Raw genomic sequence first — 20,422 nt, 5'->3', positions numbered from 1 at the left:
AAACCCTTTTTAACGTTGCCTTAACAAACGACACGTCAAAGGAACATTGATGCTCTTGTGTTAAAATATTTCACTAACTACTCTTAAACATACACAATGTAGCCACTATTTGGCTGGCAAAGTAGGAGTTGACATGTGGGAAAGGCTCTTTTTATCTATGTTTTGGTCATTTTCTTTGAACTGATGGAAATGGTTCATCTCAATATGAAATTGGGTTATCATAGTTGCCTTAGGTAGGCTGAGAATTTAGCATTCTTCATTCATTAAGAAAATAATTATTTCCTGCTGATGATATGAATCAATGTACCAATCGCTGTCTCCAATCGCTGTTTGGGCTATATTCTTTCAAACATTTTCTGCAGAGAGTTGAAATTCTTTTTTCACTGTGGCTTTTTGGTATGGAGGGCAAAGACGGCAAAATAAAGGATCTCTGTGTTGGTCTATGAAGAGGTGCTGCTTTAAGCCCTAATGGAACAAGATAACAAAAACAATCCCCTTCTGAAACCTCTAAAACAGAAACACACAAAAACAACAACTGGAAAAGCTTTTCTGAGTGTATGGGGAAGAGAATTACATTGTTTAGTTTCTATTTTATAGGATTACACCTCTGCAAAGGAAAGACATATCTGACAGACTCTTATTCTATATTAAGTGGTGTAGTGTGAGCTGCCCTGGTATGTATGCTTCCTATATAGTTCAATGGAAATGACTTGGATGATAAATTGGCTTATAATATAAAATACTTGACATCAAATCATTTTGCCTGGTGTATTCTAATACATTAAGGCTAGTGGCTGTTGGGAGGCTGAAATAAACTATACCATACTATACTCTAAATACCAGAGTGTTCTAAACAAATCCCTACTGTGTGTGCGTGTGCGTGTGTGTGTGTGCATGTATTACACAACACCAAACTGCATAGTTCTAAGTGCAGCTCTGGTAAAGAGACGCAACCCTGCTTTGCCATCTTGCTCTGGCTAAAGGGGCCTACATACAGCCCGGACTCAAACTAACGGCCAACTACCTTTATCAAACCCCTCCGTTGTCTCTCATCTGACCCGTTCTGTAGAAAAGTTGCAATGAAACACAACGCTGCCAACTACACAGTAGCGTGTGCATTCTGCCCTTGTGCAAGATGTAGGCGCTAGTCTCTAGTCCGCCCCTCCCACACACGTGCTGATTCGAAGGTTGTATGCTAGAAGCACCCAACCAATCGGTGGCTCTATTCCTCAGACGCCAACGCTCTCAGACTTTGCATGTTGAATCAGACAAGACTCCGTCCGCGCGGTTCCAAAAGCTTCAAACACAGCTGAAAACACGGTAAAGATTTGTTCCCGAAATCGTCTTGAGACCCCCAAACGTTTCAGATGGCCAACGGTTGGGCCGGTGTGTAGCAGCCTTAACAGAGCCAGGCCGCTGCCCTCGTTAGGGAGTCCCAACTGGATGCTCCTACTGATGCCTGCGCTTCCTTCTGTGGTAATGTGATAGTTATATGAACACACATGCAAGCGCACACGCACACAATAAGAGAAATGGATATGAGTCAGGATATGTTGGACACGTTCCAAGGCAAAGGAAGTCATGCAAGTCTATTTTTTTTTCCTTCCTGGATCCTAATTTACAGCTCCATCTGAGTTCTCTGTAGAAGCTGCTCTACTTTTTCAGCAGCCAACCACCCCTCCCCCCGGGTATTTCCTTAGCAGGCCACATTGTTCTTACCTGCTGGTGATTGTGGTCATGGGGGTCAAATGTTTCTCATGGAACAGGTTTTGTTTTCAAGAATTAAGCGCATTCTTTCAATTATTTTTCTGTGCTTCTTTTTCTCGACCTCTTGGTTTTGAATTCGTCTGCCCTTTTCTTCCTTTTTTTTCTAGTATCTTTGCACACGCACACACACACGCACATTCCTCCCTTCTCCATGCTGGGCCTTATTCCATGGCAGCAGCCAGACATCATGTGATGGCAGTGTTTGGAAAGCATTGAGTGCTGGTCCCCAGGCGTTGGCACACTACCAGCTGAAACCTCCGCCACAGGAGCTTCAGGAGACATGAGAAACATAGCTGCTGCCCTTTTTCTGCCAGACTGAAAAAACTGTCCATAATTTAAGGATTTGTTATGCGTGTTGTCCTCTTGACCACCATATTTCCAGAGGTATAGGTGCTTGTTTGTGGGAAGTAGTTTGAGCAGGAACCAACCAGCTGTATATAGCCATTACATACAGAGTTAACTATAACAGACTTCAACAGTAGCCGTTTTTTTGTTGAGTGACTGATTACACATATACACTTACTTACAAAATATACATGTTGCCAATGTTTCCATTTTTCTATCATAAACTAATGATTACTTCATAATTTCAGTTTTTCTGTTAGGACTCACGTGCCATTTTTTTAGAAACGACCAATCCTGTCATGAAATGTGGACGGCAGAGTCTTATTCGTTCAGGCAATTTGTGTTACTTGTTTCACAAGCTTTGTAAAACAATGATAACACTTTATTTTAATTGGAATGCTTAATCAGTTTGATATATTTAAGAATGAGATGATTACCACAATGCTTCAGTTATATGAGCAATGATTCATGCTTTCTTACTCACAAATTATTTGTGCAATTAAGTTAGTAACATCTATAAATGTATTTGTGAAAAGAAAGTATATTTTTAAAAAGAAATGTAACAGTTTTGAAAATTGCATTTGTAACCAAGTAGTGTGAAAAGTATTTCAAAATCCTGAATGGCAATTTAAGATTGCCGGCAAGATGGTAATTTTATTACAATAAAGGTAGTTCATAGGATCGTTTTTTTAAAATTGTGGCTTATGGTTTGCTTTAATTTGTATGCACAATGGTCCAATGCACCTCACCATTCTATGAATGTCAATATATGTTACACTACTATATTTTATATAAAGTGTATTATTGGTAAATTACACCAGAGCTTACAAAAACAAATGTTTTGCAGAAGTCCCAAAGTCTTAATAATTATTCAAAACAATGCTTCAATGTAATGTTGGCCAATGATGGTAATGTTCATTCTAAAACTGGAAGACCTTTTAATCAAAGATTTCCCTTTGCCACAGGCATAATGTTGAAATTCCAATGATTAGCTTCAAGCTAAGAATCATTAAGCTTTCAACCCCTATTCAATATCCACATCTGGTATAGTTGTTGAAACCCCCAAAATACCAGGCAAGATTGTTTGCCAGTTTCCTGTTTTGGCAACAAGGAAATTAATGAAATGTGATTAATGAAGTATTAAGTTTGCCCAAAGTCAGTGGGGGTCCATCTCTCACTGCATCATAACTGGCAGAAATCAGAAAAATTATCATCAATATTTTAGTTAATTAATCCACGTCAACTCTCATTAAAGTACAAAGCATTCAGATCCATTTCTTGCCCTATCTTTACTGTACCCGTCAGCCTTCATGGGGGCTCGGTTTTGCTATCTCTGTATGCGTTGGCATACACAAGGCTGGGTGTCGGTGTGTGTGTTTGAGTGGGAGTAGAGGTTGTCACCCAGTCAAGCCTTGCCTGAACTGAATCCACCACAAGCATCCGTCAGATGGAGGAAAAGACGGTGAGAGAGGCAGACTGAAGACGGAAGAAGAAGCAAGCGAGGGAGGTAGAGAGAGGTTTTCTGGCAATGCAGGGTTAGAGATTACAAATGATATTGTACTGTGCTGGCTTACATATCTGCTCAGCAGCTCCGTGGTAATACCATCAGGTGGGGAAAAGAGAGCATGAAGATGATATCGGAGCATGTTCCCCCTTGCATCTTCTTTTAAAGCCTTTCCTGGGTAGCCATCGGGCAAATTAAAGATTCGTTATGTAACTATCTTTTATACTAATATCAAATCAAGTATCAAACTAATTTAAAAAAATACAAACAAGAAAATATAGAAATGTTTACATTTTAAATAAAATATTGAACTCTTCATTACTTTATTGGTCCAATCCAAGAGATCCAATGTGTTTTACAGCTAAACGAATCGGATATTGCCATAAATATTCATTGGTAATTAAATGGTTGCATGTAGCTTCTTCCTTATTACGTTATTCTCCCAGTAGCTACATAAAATGGAAGCCTCCCTTGCCGTTGCGCGGACAGCTACATGTTCCAGTAACTGTCAATCATTTACTGTCAACTTTGAAATGGCGTTCAGGCTGTTGCTAAGGTTCGCAGTACAAATGCAAGGCATTGAATACGTTGTTTTTACCTTGCTTTATTAAAGTGCTCACAATGTCCTGCCATTGGTGCTGTTCTGAAACATTGTACTTTGTGAGTATTGAACCTAATCATCATTAGTCAGGGGCAATAGTTTAATTGTATTTCCTCAAAGGTTGGAATGATTGTTTGCAGCTGTATATGGAACAATATTATAACAAACCAATGAAACAATCATTTTATTTATGCTAGATGTATTTGAATACTTGTTAAAAAAAATAGCTAATTAGCATATTGAACTGTGCTTTTCATCTTAATAGATGCATATAATGTTCGTTATGATCACACCAACCATGGTCAAGTATACTAATTCATAGTGGACACTGGTGTAAGACACCACTGTCAGTGTTGCTGCATACAACCTTCTTCTCTTGAATGTGTTTTACTTGTGTACCACTTTCAGACTATATTAACGAGCAAAATGGAATGCTGAAGAATGCGGTGCCTAACCTTAAAAGATTGCTTTACTTAGGTACTTTGAAAGCCCAAAGAATGAGTGGTAACCTTTGGGTGTTGGGGAAACCTAAGACTTTTCTTAACAGCCATCAAGGCACTTCCTTCTGTGGCCCTTTTCCTAAATGGCTGATGTCTGCAAGCCTTGAGTGAGGAGGAGGACTTGTGGGGTAAGGAGGAGGTTTGCGGGGGGGGGGGGGGTTGTAGTCATTTCCCACTGCGGCTGAGTGAACACAGATGGACAGGGTTGTACTCCAGCACCAAAATCAAAGCTTGCATTCAACTAAGGGGACAGATGGGTTTGTAAATCCCCCACACCGTTTCCATATTATGAAATCAGGTGCCCGCTGAAAACTGTTTTGTTACTCCCGACTTAAAGTTGGATCCTTTCTGCCAACAGCACTTGTGCTAGAAAGAACATGGCTTTATGGGGCAAATAAAACAAGGCTGCTGCGGGAATAACAACTTTTAATACTCCACATTCGCTGGTGTTCTTTGAAGTGGAAGTTTAAACAAAGACATGATATTGTCAGGGGAGTTTGTGTGTGTGCGTGCTCTTGAGTGCGCTATGGTCAGAGGCTTTGTCAATGTGATTCGCAAATAATATGTTGCAGTTGTTTGTGAACTTGTTGTTAAATGGAAAGGCAGCATGCCGATGATTTTTTTAAGGATCAGTTTTGTGAGCAACATGTTAATTCTTCCTCAGATGGTAAGACCTGAACTCCCTGATCAAATATCAATCCTATTCCTTTAAAACTGCTATTTAAAAGGTTTCTAGGGCTTCTGCCTCTCGGCAAACAGAGTGTTAACTGTGAGAGGCCAACCCGTTGCAGACTAAAGTTACAGCAGTTATTTTGTTGAAATTTAAACTCTGGGACTGTTGTGTGGCTGTCTTGTTTTTCGTTTGCCCTGGGACCCACCCCAGGAGGTGAAGTCATAAACCTGGCTGGGAAAGTGGAACTGGGTTAAGGGTAGAAGCCTGTGTAAATCTCTCTGTGAAAACACATGACTTCACTACACCTGTCATCGCTAATGCTAGCTAAAGGGTTAACGCCTGGCTAGCCCTTAACTAACGAAGCTCTTGAAGTGAATCATTATGTTTACCAAGCCATCAAGGTGGAAAATAATCATAAAAAACTCGCACCTTTGTCTGCGGTAGGACTTTTAAGTCCTACGTCTTTTATAAGTAGGACTTAGGTATTCCTTTAAGATGTTGACTGGTGACTTATTGACCCACTGACTTGATGCACATCAAAGCATACATCAATGAATACTCAAAATAATTTGTCAAATGAACAGTGATGAAATTAGGTTTGGTATCATTACTGCAAGGAAACTAGCTGTTCATTCAAACCTTGCATTGGCTTTGTTTAGCAGCCAAACCACACTAAATAGTTTATCCTTTTTTTCTCAAATGACTTGTTGACTCACAGTAGCAATAGCATTCTTACCTTAAAATGTATCTCTATTTTCTATTTGTAAGGGTTGAGTAGTGTAATACAGTAGGTAGTATTAGAAAAGAATGTTCTGTATTCAGAGCCTCATTATAAAACATTCTCCCGCTGACTTTGAGGATATTAATAATGGAAAAATTCAGTGTCTCATTTTGGACACTCACTTATTAATTGATGTTCGCTGTCAAACTTGACACCAGTTGATTCTGCAGGTGAAGAAGTGTGCTGAATATTTCATTAACTCATTGCACAGGTCCAATATGCTTTAACCAGATTGAACGCGACAGTGATCCTCAATGGCTGCCTGTTTAGGCGGAACAGGTTGGAAATTAAATTTGGATCGGTCTTACATGGCGTGGCTGTAATCACCAACACTAACCGTGTCCATAGAAATGTTCTCCAGCTTTTTAATTGAACTGTGCAAGCCCTTCAAATCAGATCCAAAATCCATCTAAATGTTTATTTGGCCAACATTTCTAAGTCATGGAAACTGCAAATGTGTATGTTTACAGTACATTCTTAAGAGAAACCTGGCAGAGAAACTAAACCAACAAGGTGATACTATAATGTTGCATGAAGGAAAGCGAAGAGATTTAAGAGCTTGAGAATGCTCTTTTCAATTATTCATGCTGGTTAGTGACATTTTTGTATTCCATTTTTTCAAAAGAATGTATGTAGTGATATGGAAAAAAATCAATGCTCAAAAAAAATCAATACCCCAAGGCAAATATTATTTTAATATGCGATCAATGTTACCGATTAATTAGGGCAAAGATTGGTAGTAAAGAGTGGTCACTTATTTGCGATAAGACTTTTGCTTAAATAAAAATGGTAGAGCATCCTGTTTTCAATTAAGAATGAGAAGCAGGACAACAGAATTTGATAAAAATCAATAACATAATTTTTTAAGGATATTTGAATCTTAAATATTATACTTGCATTGCCAAATGTTTGCACAAAACACATTGTGCAACACCACCATTGTTTTTCTCAGATTAGACAGAAAAACAATGAGATGTTGAGATGCAAAGAAAAATAACAGCATGAGTCTGCCCCAGGCACAATGTATTCCTTTAGAGATACAAATTTACAACCAGGAAGTCTGGTGTTTTTGTGAGTGGGGGGGAGAATATAGCTTATACAAGTTGCCCATAGTTTACAGTGCCCCCTTTCACCTCCCTCATGTAATCTACTATTCAGACAGAATCATCTATTGATCCATTCCCAGGGTAAACCAGCCATGACATAGCTAACTAAGCAGTATTTTCTGTCGTTTTTCTGTCTCTCTCTGACGTTTTACTATGCACGTCTCATTATCTCTCAAAATCTCTCTCTTGTTCTCTACCTATGCCTGTGCTCCACCTGCCCATCCCTCTAGTCCAGTTTCCCTTTGTCTCTATCTTTCCTGTTCCCCCCTCCTCCCTCTTTCCCACCAACACTATAACCTGGCCTCCTCATTTTTAAAAGCCACATGCTCCCCAGCCCGTCTGGCTCAGTTGCACCCTGCCAATGAAGGCCTTTTTATTGGGCTGAGATTGAGTGCAGCCAAGCGAGGGCTGGATAGGGCTGAGACTGGGGCCAACCACACCCCACCCCCCCGCCCCCTGCCTCTCAGCTCCCCTTCCTCCCCAACTCTGACTGCATAGCCCACTCCACATGCCTGCTCTGGTCTGGCCCTGTCGCCTACAAGGAGATTACTTGTCTCTGCTGCCCTTAATTGCCGGCAGCAGCTGAAAAGAACCAGAGAGGGATAGATAGATGGAGAGAGAGAGAGATGGAGTAGGAATAGAGAGGGAGGGAGAGGGACAGAGAAACAGAGACGGATGACGGAACAGAGTTGGCTTGTTGAGCTCTTACTTGACAGGCTCCAAATGGTTGGAGCCTGTCAAAACCTCAACACTGCATCAGTTTTTTTTTCCTTCTCTCTACCTCATCAATGGCAGGTCTGCACCACCCGCGGTGCAACTATTGGTCTCGCTGAAAGGAGATCAGTACAGGAAGAACCAAAGGGGGCTGATGCAATATTCACACTGGCTGTGAACCTTGGAGAAGCAGGGCGCGGGGGTCGCTGTGCCCTCTTGCTGTCCTCCAAGTCGCTATTATTCATTACCGCCAGAAGCTTTCCTCTGGTCGACCGCCTTGCCCCCTCTTCCTGTGGATCTCCTGTTATTACAGTCTAGTATTGTTGCAGCCCCTCTGGCTGCATCCCAGCAAATTGAAAATAATGGAAACTTCATTGAGTTGGCAGTCTTGGAGGCAAATTGTTAAAACAGTAGGATGCTTTTTTCTTTTATGTCGTTCCGTAGACTCGTTATGCTTGGTTGTGCTATTTGATTTTATGTTATGTTTCGATTTGGTCGGTAACTGTCGAGATCCAATATTTTTTAAAAGAATGACGAAATGTCAACATGCTGAGTTTGAATTAAAATCTCACCACAAAGCGAAAATCCTTTCCAGGTGCATTTCTTTAATATTTTCCATTTAATTTAATTAATCTTCCCATCAAAGTTAAAGTTGAGCTACTATCATGTTCTTCTGAGAGCTCTTATTGAATGGTCAACATAAGCCCCTTTCAAACTTGCACTGCAACCCTGAACTTATCCAGACATTAAGGAGTTGCTCTATGTGAGAATGCAAATGTCTGAATCAGTTGGAACGGACATTAAACAGATTTCCCCTTCCATCTCCCTAGTACAAAATCTGTATAATATCCGATTGAGTCCATGTGTGTAAAGAGAAAGTCGTTGTCTGCAGAGTTCACAGCGACAAGGTCCGGTTTTACAAACTCCGGAGAGTAGGTGAATGAAGTGGTAGATTTCACAGCAAACGTTGATGTAGTTTCCTTCATGCGGCTGGCGCCAAATTGGAAGAATACATCCGAGGGTGAAGGGTAATGCAACCAAAATGTCGACTAACTGGAGTGTGGACGAGACTCGGGGACAACCTCATGTGCTCTTATCAAAAGCAAAACACTGCGATTTCCGCAGCTTTATTTTTGCGTCATGTCCTGCCTACTGCTCGCTCCACCAAGATGCCACCCCTTGCCTAAACCAAGGGGTGGCATCTGAGAACACTTATTATCTCCTTTTGAGGGCTTCAAGTGTGAAAGGGCAACTCTGGACAATGTCCAGGCCTGATTTTCAGGACATTGTGCATAGTTCATATGAGAAAACGGCTCTAGTTAGTAATTTGTTCCTACTGATTCTAGTGAGTTATTCTGGATGTATGCTCTGTTTTGCAATGCAACAAATGAATGGTTTTAAAACTCTGGCATCCTATTCTTTTCATCAATCTCATAATTCTTCAAGACAACTATCTTTGTCTAAATTGTATGCATCAGGAACTCAGAGGGCAATAGTAAACATTCACAATGGCCAGTTAGAGTTTAGAAAATGTGCATACAACTGCATTCATGAACTCCAGAGTCCACCCAGGTAACATATCCCCAAACATTATGCGCTGCTGTGATATATTGCGGTGTTATTTCATGTCAAAGAAGTAGGTTGATGCTAACGAGACCCATAGCAAAACACTGTCGTAAACCTGCTATCTAGCACCCGCCCTCTGACCAACATGTAGAAAACAACAGCAAAGAAACTGCCTAGAGTGACCCAACTGAAATTAAATTATGTTTCATCATATACTCCATAATGGATTAGTTCAAAATAGCTATGTGATTCAGGAGAAGGCTTAGCCTTCTAATTGTATTGTTGGACAGTGGTGTCTGGATCCTCCTCTGATGCATTAGAAGCGCTTGAGAGACCCCTCTTGTCACACAGCCACAGTGTTTCATGCCCTTTTGATTAACATGGTATGGAAAGAATTAGGTGGGGGATGGGGGAGGCGAAGCCAGTACATTCAACAGCTCCAAATGCTAATTAGCTAATGGAGGATGAAAGAGCAGGGAACTAGAAGGGTCTCAGTAGAACATGCTGAAGCCCCTGGCTGCAGTTACGCTTGTTTCTGCGCATCTTGTTGCGACCACCACCATTTTGTTCCCAAGAAGTCAACGGGAAAAACAGCCATCTTCTTGAAATGAGGGATTTTGTATAGAGTCACAAATATTATCCCCTCACACGCAAATTAACTGTTTGCACAATCTCCTTTTCTTTTTTTCTTTTCTTTCTTCATAGGAGTTTGCTTTAAATCCCATCATATTAAGTCTGGTTTAGATCATAATGATTTTTTACTCCCAATATAACTAAAGAATGCTGTTGTGACTTGCGATTTCGGAGGAAATTAGGCATATATGTACAGGCAAGACTAGACTGCTTGCTTCTGTACACATACTTTTAACAACCATTTATTGAGCTTTAAGATGACAACATTTGCAGTTTGGCCAGGTAAACTGCAAATTGTAAATGTGGAAATTCATTCCAACTCTTGAAATTCAGATGTGGACTCTGCCTGACACTGCCTGTTTAATTCCTATTTCAGCTCTACCGGGACGTGACTAGTCCTTCACACTAAAAATGTGCTCTGTCCTTTTCGCTAACGGTTCCTTTCCAGCTACTAGTCCCCCTGGCCCCTTTTTTTCACCGCCGCTGCTCTTCATTTTTCCAGTGTGCTGGGCTGGCTGCTTAATTCACGGGCTGTCTGGGAGTCTTTAATATAGAGAGTGATGACTTGCGACACAAGAACCATGATTACCCCGCCGCAGTTGGTTGGCGTCAGGAGGAGGCATCGAGCTGCACTTTTCGTGTCGTAGCAGCCGGGGCTTTTAATGACTCTTGAGAGTTTACATCGTCCATCGCTCACAGGTGTATTGCGGAGTTCCACATCGAGTGTCTGTTACCCCAGAAATAAACATCACTTCTGCAGTTTGCCTGGTTACCGCACCGATGGGGTTTTTGTGTGTGTGTGCTGACTGTCTGAAATGTGTCACAATATTTGGTGATCCTTTGAGATGGGAAGGTTGTGTATACCAGTGGTTTGTTGGGAAGCACTGTGGTTTGTTTTGTTTTTTTCATGTTAAAAAGGTTGTAGTGAAAGCCTGTGCTTCCTGGCTGGCTAGATATCATCACGAGCACCATGTGATAGCGCCAGAGGAAATTGGATGAGACAAGAAGAGCTGGCCTCTGCCAGTGATGGGAAAGATGACTCCTTTGTCATGAAGTGTCATTCAATTCCCCACTCTCACCTAAGAGACCAATCAATAACGCACAGGGGGGGGGGGGGGGGGGAAGGGGCGGGTGGTTTCAGAAACACGCTATCCCCTCAACAGGAATATGATTAATCATATAATTTATTATGTGCAATTATCTTCTACTCGTGGAACAATAAATGCATTACCAGCTGTAACCCAAATTATATGTTTTTCTCTCTCACACCAAATAGTAATATTTCCAGTGATAACCACAGCTATGTGGTGTAGAGGATGATTCATGACAGCAGAGCGCTGTAGCACGACAGATGAGGTGTGGGAACTGAGTGATGGTTTTATATCTGGCGTGTAGCGCAAAGTGTGCACTCACCAAAACACATGGCTGAAGGTTTCACATAGATGGCGACCAAGTGCGCTCTGAGCTATCACTGCTATTCCCTCTTTGAGTATAACACTCTGTCCGTAATGTGTTCCCTATCTCCCACCTGCAGTTTCCAGATACCTGTGAGGAGTCTGCCTCGCCCTTCGTCTTCATCTGCACCAACCCCCAGGAGCTGGTGGTGAAATTCCCAATGAAAGGGAAGCACAAGATCTGTAAGTCCTGCCGTCAAAATGCAGCTGATCAAACTAGACTGAGCCCATTTAATGTATTTTGTGTTGCTCCTGTGTGTTTTGTGTGCAATAAGGCAAATAGACTCCCGTGAATGGGGGATTGGTGGATAATGCCAAACACTGATTCCAGTTGCTCAATTACGTTTAATGCAAAGAAATGGAGCATAAACACAACCATTGAAAACACTCCCATTCGCATGTATAAAAAACCTGTGCAAGAGCTATCTCTACAGACAGGATTTCTGTTGCCTGGGGGACCGGCCGGGGATGGCTGTGCAGTGTTGTCGCTGTATAGTGTGTGATTTATAATGGGCTCTCAACATTTTTTTCCCTCTGCTGCCAGAGTCTTGCTTGCAGAATGTTGTACCTGCAAGCTCTTTTGTTAATATTGCCAGCCTCTCTAAAGACTTGAGAGGATTGTTTATGCAGCTGCGTGTCTCGGGAAAGGGGGAGCAGATCGATAAAGGGCTCTGAAAGTCTCAAGGTAAAATGCTGCAGGAGCCCTGCCCTTTATTAGTGCAGAGGAGGAAATGGCTTCATATTTGTTTGTTTTTTATCCCTCCCTGCAAATTCAAGAGGTATTTGAAAAGAAGCGTGAGGCTTTCAGTCAGTCCTGGAAAGGATCATCCAAGGAATGCGATATTGCCTGACGATTCATTTATTTCATGACATTGTTGAATGATGGATGCATGCAGTCAGACGCTCTTTGTTTCTGTATGTTATCCACTGCCTTTCTTGCACCTAAAGCCCTACTTCAATTCTCCCAACTCGTAGTGTTTATTTTTCCCTTGGGAAATTTCTGTTTAAAATTGTGTTGGTTATTTACTCAACATCAGCCTTCAAACCTCACAGATGATCTTGAATACTTGTTTGCTAGGTTGAAGATTGAAATACTGTAATACAGTGTTAATTGACCTGTCCCCCAGCAATGAAGACATGTAGTATAACATGGCTAAATACTGTTGGGCTTTTTTCCTTTTTGACAAGCTCATGGGCCTTAATTGTAAATCCATTTAATCATCATCTTTATAAACACCACCCATTGGCTGGAGCACAAGCACCATTAGAAATGAAATGGCTGCTGACTGCCAAGCTCTACGAAGACTTTAATCCACAATGTGTCATTATGCCAGGGACTTACTGAATGGGGCATAGTGTGCTAAAATCTGCAAACTGGGTGAAATTTCTTTCTTTTTATTGCCCACAAAAGCAGCAATTCATTTTTGATTTGGCCATCTAGCTGAGCATCACATCATCATCAAGTTAATGGTCTTCATTAGATCTTTTAATAAATCATATGATGACCTGTATATCCCATGACCTACTGTCTGTATGTTAGTTGTTATATATTGTTATTAAATCCTTCGCTATACTAGATTTTTGCAGCCACACCCAATGCAAGACTTCTCTGATCCCGAGGTGTTCTCTCTCTCTCTCACGCTCTCTCTCTCTCGCTCCTTGAGGGTCAGTGCATGGATGCCCCTCCCCGCTTAGGGAGGCTCAGCACAAGTGTTTTCGTCTTCCCCAGTGGCTTACATTGACAAGATCTGCTTCTCAGTGGCCCCTGCCGCTCACCATCTCATGCCTTATCGCTGGGAACAGCAGCAAAATGGATGTGCAATCCCCTGCCCTCCCCCGCCACACACACACCTACTCTCCCAGAAACAGCGGGCAGGAGGCAGTTAGGGGCTCGGGTTCAGAGCAGCTGCTGTGTGTTCACATGAGGCCGTTGATGTATCAACAGCAATAGGTGCTAGCAAACCGTGAGCGAATAGGGAACAACAACCCCTCTGCCAATTGAATTTAAACATGCACAAATGCTCTCTCCCGAATGCCGTTTTGGGGATACTCTGTTTGTGTGCGTGTGTGTCTGGGCATGTCGTTTATCAAGCGCAAACCATTATGAAATAATATGACAGGATAATAACGAGGATTGTTGTGTTATTATCGTACCTAATTATTGCTGTTCATACCTGATCATTCTCGTAATGTTGAAATAAGAATTGTCCATGAGCATTGGAATCTAGGTGAGCAATATAGATGATAACAATCATTCTGAATAAATGGATGGGTTGACATGGACAGTCCTTGCATTACGATTGGATTTAGCAATGTGCTGCTTTTGGTACAGTGCAAATCAAGCTTTACCAGTCTTTGACCTGGGGAGAGTCTTATGCCATTAAGAATGGCCCAATGCCAACACTTACTCCAAATGATAAGTAATTTGCAAGGTGGTCAAGGGGGGCACTTTACAAACTCATAACCTCAAATCAGTCAAATCATAACCTCTTCATGTTTGACATGTTTTTATATTATGCAAGGTAGGCTACAAGCGCTTTACCGTAACCATAACAAGAGAAGGAGTGGAGGGAAAATGAAGTGGAATGGGCAGTGATGTGTACCACAACCACTGTAAACTAATAAACGAGTAGATATGGCTCTGCAACATCCATCTGCTGCTGGCTAATGACTTCACGATGGGCTGAACACCCTGCGTAATGCTGCTTCTGTCAATGTAAATTTGAATGAATAATTGCGAATAATATTGCTATAAATAAATGCAATATAGTTATAGCCGGTTAGTGTTTAGGATGTAGTCCCCATGGCTACGACCCGTTATTTTTTAGTACCGTCGTTGTGTAGGAGTTTTATAATGCACGATTTTGTATTTAAAATGCGCCACACACCGTGGCGTTATAAACTATGTATCCAAGAAGCTTAATCCTCTTGGCCGTGGACATCAAATCTACGGCTCTCCAGAATGAGCTTCACAGTTCTTCACATACACACAGTGGAGTTCTACGATAAGTGTCCTTGAAGCTCCTCTCTCGGACGTTAACATCAACTGCTGCACAGATGAAGCTCCACACATCCAATTAGGGCTGATTAATCAAATTCAAATCGAAATCGAACGCGGTATGCAATAGAACGCGGTATGCAAATCGGAAAGGCTGCGATTTAAAAAAGAAAAAAAAAGTGTTTTGTTACCGTTACTGACTGGAAATCAGTAGATTCATTTATGTTTATTTTTATTTTACAATTCAATAGTTAAATAAAGAAGTTTATAATATAAATGAATCTCAACACATCGGCCTGGCCAAAAGGAAAGAGAAGTTTTTATGTTGACTGCTTCCAATGTTGTGTTGGTCATACATGATTTATTTATTTTTTTGTGAATAATACACAACATAAGGAACTTAATAAATTATAAAAATCGCACATTAAATCGCAATCGCAATATTGGTCAAAATAATCCCAATGAGATTATTTTCCCAAATCGTTCAGCCCTACATCCAATGCAATCCACATGAATCATCAATACATATAGTCAAGAATATTGTATTGAAATGTGTTATTTACTGCTTTCTCTTTTATCAAGCTGATGGTACCAATGACTCAATATCTTATAGCTTATAACTGGGTACCTTGTTGAAAACTGTCAGGTATGCAAACTGAATTGAGAGCAGTCAGGTCACATTACTCAACCTGTCAGTTTGTATCTCCTTAATCACACTTCATTCAAACAGTGTTGTCACTTTTAGTTAGCCATGTGTCTGTGGTAAAAAAAGAAAATTATTAAAATAATTCTTTCAGTTCTGCATTGCTAGCCACATTTCACGTCACTCTTTAGACAGTTCAAAGGATTTACTTTCATGAATCTTCACAAGAGATTTGAAGGGAATACATTGTGACTGCTGTAGCACAGGTAGCTGCCAAGCCGCCTCTCTTTATTTGGCAATGTGAGATTCTTGTTTTATCTCTACATCATTTAGTCTGGCAAGGAAAACAAACCCTCCCTCTACCTCTGTGAATAATAAACACATAAAAGACAAAGTTAGCTTACGCAAGACAATTGGGTATTGCAAGAAGCAATTTTTTCCACAAATTAAGGTGAATTAAGTCACTACCTTTTGGTCTGTGTTGTTTATATTTGTTGTCTTTGAGGATTGTCTGTCTAACAAATGACGGGTAGACATAGTCGCTTGTATTCAGTGCTGCTGACTTCCATTTTGTCCCAATAGCACATTAAAAAAGTACTCGGGGTCATCCTATTGTTTTATTCCACTGAATGCAACCTTGGCATTAATTATTACCATGATGGAATGATAATTAGGAAACGGTGAGTCACAAATGAACACGGATTGTCCCGGAGCAAATTAACGTCCATTCTCCTTGTTCAGTTGTAAGTGTTACATGCCAAGGGGGCTGGCTAGTGTAGTAGTGTGTACACCTCACCAATAAGTGATGTGCTTGTTTGTTTACTGCACATGGAGCATCACATCCTCATGTACGCGTTGCCCTTCCAGCTTTCTTCCCAGTGTCATTAGCATTTCTCATGCATACATTATCATGCAACTGCAATATGGAGGCCTTTCATCCCCCAGGTTGCACACGTATGGATATATTCCTATTGAAAGGGTGATGGAGTATGGAAGCTTGTCCCCTGCCCATCTCTGTTACCCCCTTCTTTGTAATATGTTCGCAAACACGGCACCGAAGGATTGGGAATAGAGTGAAGCCAATTACCTAACAAATGTGCATACTCTCTACTGAGATGTATCAGGTTTTCTTCTCCTTTTTCCAATTCCCTCCCTCAGTTTTCTCTCCTCCCATCCTCCACTGGGATACAGGATGAGGTTAGAGAAGGAAGTCCTTTTTTCTTGGTTATTTATTCATGGATTTCCATTTAATATTCATGCCTTTTTCCTGGCCTATCTTGGTAGAATATAGAATTTGCAGAGAGAGAGAGAGAGAGAGAGAGAGAGAGAGAGAGAGAGAGAGAGAGAGAGAGAGAGAGAGAGAGAGAGAGAGAGAGAGAGAGAGAGAGAGAGAGAGAGAGAGAGAGAGAGAGAGAGAGAGAGAGAGAGAGAGAGAGAGAGAGAGAGAGAGAGAGAGAGAGAGAGAGAGAGACCTTGAAGGTGACAGGCTGTGTTTATTACTGATCTTTCAGGCGGTTAATGGAGAGTGGGAGAGCTAGGCAGTGTAGAACGGACCGAGCCACACAGGCAGGGGAGTAAGCAAGCAAAAGCACCAAGCCAAGAAGTTAGGCATACCAATTCCTTAAGCCCTCACTGAATCAGGGACAGCACTCTGGCACACCAAACTGCAGCCATTCGCAGAATCATTGGAGTGTGTCAATATGCTCATTTTTGGTTGTACTCCAGTAAATGCATTCAAAAACCGTGATATGAATAAGAGTCCCTTACTTATTTTTATACTTATTAAACATTTTTGAAAAATGGTCCCCTGGTCTGTCTTGTTCAACTACTTTCAGTTGATATAAATGTAAAGCCAAATGATTGTTTTATTTACACAAGCACTTTGGGATTGATATTGAGAACCCAGCTGTAGGGTGAACACGGTCCATCACCACCTTGTTCAATGTATAAATGACACCAAGGTGGACTCGATGACAATGCAATGCTTCTTGCACCAAATTAACCTTTTTGCTTTCATCATTCTGGGTGACCTTCTCTTTTTGTTTAGGTAGGTTATTCACAGGGAAACTGTGGATACATATTGTTTCTCTTCTGCTACAGCAGAAGGTGGAAAGTAGAAATCAATACCGGCATGACCCATTTGGAAGTCCGATCACACACACACACACACACACACACACACACACACACACACACACACACACACACACACACACACACACACTAGACCCGTACTTCACCGTCTCCCCACTGTGAGTTAGAATACACAGTTGTGGACTTGGGTTACCACTATGAGATAAAGATCTCAATTTCCACACCAGGGAAATTCCATCTTCACATCAGAAGTGAAATAAGGATAATACCTACAGATGTACGCATGTAAATATGTCCTATATACCCTATGTGGTCACACAGTACACTGCCAAACCATCAGGGTCAGAAATGCATTAAAGCAATGGGGAAGAAGAGATCATAACTGATGCCTACCAGCTCTAATGTTGGTCATTGTAATCTAGATTAGACTATTTGGTGCTGGGGTCACCCCAACAAAAGGCAGCATGGCACTGTTTGAATATTCCGGGTCCTAGAGACCAGTGTTCAACCATTTGAAGTATAAATAACATAATGGTCTTGGATTTGATGTGGCTAGGCTAACACACATAGAATATGAGTATTGACCTTTATTACCCTACCCCACATTTCAATTGTTCCCGTCAACTGGTAGCCAAATTAGCTTTGCTGCTAAGATAGATAGATATAGTACTTTTATTTATCCTCAAAGGGAAATCTAAGTGTTGCAGCAGCAATTCACATACTTGACAAAAGGCACATTCCTACAAAAACATACACAATGTGGTTGGCTAAAAGACTGAACACTGAATTACAAAACGGTAATTTCCATTAGAAATTAGAGTAAATGCATGATGTTTCCCCAACAGCAAGCCATCTTTTAACTGCTTGTTTTTCATACCATCTAAGGACCAAATAGCCACTGGTTGCCGGCCTTATCATTAGCGTCATTAAGAGGGGCATGTGCTGTGTTTACTGAAATCTATACATAGATCAATACAAAAAGTCTCATGAAACAATGGACTGTGGGCTGTTAATATTGACATTGATTGTGTATGTATTGGTTTGCAAGTGTATTAGTGAAAGGTACTTGGATTATAGTTTGTAATAAATATATTACCTCATATTAAAACTACATTCAGGAACAATTTCGCTACTGCATTCAACATTATAATTATACACTAATTATACACTTACAATTATAAAATACACTGTCCATTCCAAGGATGCCTTCCATTAAAGGTCTTGACGTCTTTTGTTCTGCTTTTATCTTGAGCAAGCAAAGCCTCCAATGAGCTTAGTTGGAACCTGGTTGAAATACAATTATATCGGTGTGGTAGGACTAGCATGGCTACAGCAGGACTAGCATGGCTACAGCAGGACTAGCATGGCTACAGCAGGACTAGCATGAATACAGCAGGACTAGCATGAATACAGCAGGACTAGCATGGCTATAGCAGGACTAGCATGGCTACAGCAGGACTAGCATGGCTACAGCAGGACTAGCATGAATACAGCAGGACTAGCATGAATACAGCAGGACTAGCATGGCTATAGCAGGACTAGCATGGCTACAGCAGGACTAGCATGGCTACAGCAGGACTAGCATGGCTACAGCAGGACTTGGTTATTGCAACAAAACAAGAGCATGACTAGAGAAATACCAACAAAGCCGGACTAACATGACTACAGCAATACTAACATGACGATAGCAAGGTTAGGATAACTGCATCAAGACACTAAAAGAAGTAAAGCAAGAATAAAATCACTTAAGCGAGACTAAAATGACTACAGTAATACTACGTAGCATGAATGCAGCAATACTTACATGACTACAGAAAGGCTAGCAAGACTCAATCAAGATTAAAATGACTACTAAAGACGAGAATGACTACAGCAACACTAACAGAACTAAGGCAAGACGAACATGACTACAGCAAGACTAACATGACTAACATACAGCAATAATAAGGAGGGAGGGAGACAGGGAAACTGCCATGACACTGAGAGCAAGGGAACAAGAGCAAATCTCAGCAGACTGAAATGTTTACAAAAAAGCACCAGGTGCTGCAACAGATGAGCCTTTTATTAATGCATCATTGTGGATGTTGCGATTGATTAAATTGGTTTGATAAGGAGGAACAAAAGGCTATCAGGATAATAGGGAGGGTGGTTTGCCAGTGTGTTTGATACCATCTGTTTCTTAACTTTGCCCTCTTGAAATGTTCCAATTGTTGTCTATTTATGTAATGTACACATCATTCATATTCCAAGCGAACTTGCGTTTATCCACTCTTCTCCAAGATTTGAATCAGTTCAAATCTTGGCTAACGAATTATTCTCAGCTGTATCTCATCCAAACCTCAAATCGCATGCTTCACCCGTTAGATTCAGCTGCGTTCACCTAATTCACAGGGAATAGTAAATGTGAAGAGATGAATGCGCTTTGCGATGCACACCGAATGCTTTCATCGGCCACAGTACCAAAGTGAATCAAAGACTAGACTTAGCTTTTGATATGCTAATGAGAACAGTCGGGCCATGTTCTCCTTCCATTCTCTACACGATTGTGTGTAAGACGATATGTGAAGAGTACGCAACCTAATATGACATACGATTATTTTAGACATCTTGTAATTCAATCCAAGTTTGTTGCATATACACAACCTTCCCTGCACCCCTTCCTTCCTTCTTGGTTCTCTTCCATCCTCCCTCCCCCCCTCACAGGCACCACTGTGCCAATACTACAGGATTTATGGCTCTTTGTTTGTTCAGGATTTCACCTCTCTATGTCTTTGTTTCCCCTAACCTGTTCAGCTTTCCCACAGATTTCCACAGCTTTAACTCCCTCTCTCCTTCCTTGTCCATCTCTCCCCTTCTTCCCTGCACTGTCACAGTAATCAATCTGACCCGGCACGTTGCGGGCCAGGGGTAGAAGTGGGGGTGCAGACAGATGTGGTTTGGAGAATGATCGATGCCCTTGATTAGTGAGAGATTACTTCTTTGTGTTTGCGTGCTTGTGTGTGTGTGTGTGTGTGTGTGTGTGGGTGGGTGTGTGCGAGCGTTT

General features: G+C 41.3%; 1 protein-coding gene across 1 annotated transcript in view; it reads left to right on the top strand.

Annotated features, from left to right (window-relative positions):
- Positions 1-20,422, top strand: part of trip4 (thyroid hormone receptor interactor 4) — a 65,463-nt gene that overhangs the window by 8,318 nt on the left and 36,723 nt on the right. Inside the window, exon 12 of the mRNA XM_079736391.1 lies at positions 11,725-11,827. Within this exon, the coding sequence (XP_079592517.1) occupies positions 11,725-11,827 (103 nt within the window). The remainder of the gene's footprint in view (positions 1-11,724; positions 11,828-20,422) is intronic.

Source organism: Pollachius pollachius (assembly GCF_949987615.1).
Source record: "Pollachius pollachius genome assembly, chromosome: 5".
In the NCBI taxonomy this organism is placed as follows: Eukaryota; Metazoa; Chordata; class Actinopteri; order Gadiformes; family Gadidae; genus Pollachius; species Pollachius pollachius.
Note: the sequence above shows the minus strand (reverse complement) of the source record. Positions and strands in the feature narration are given on the sequence as shown.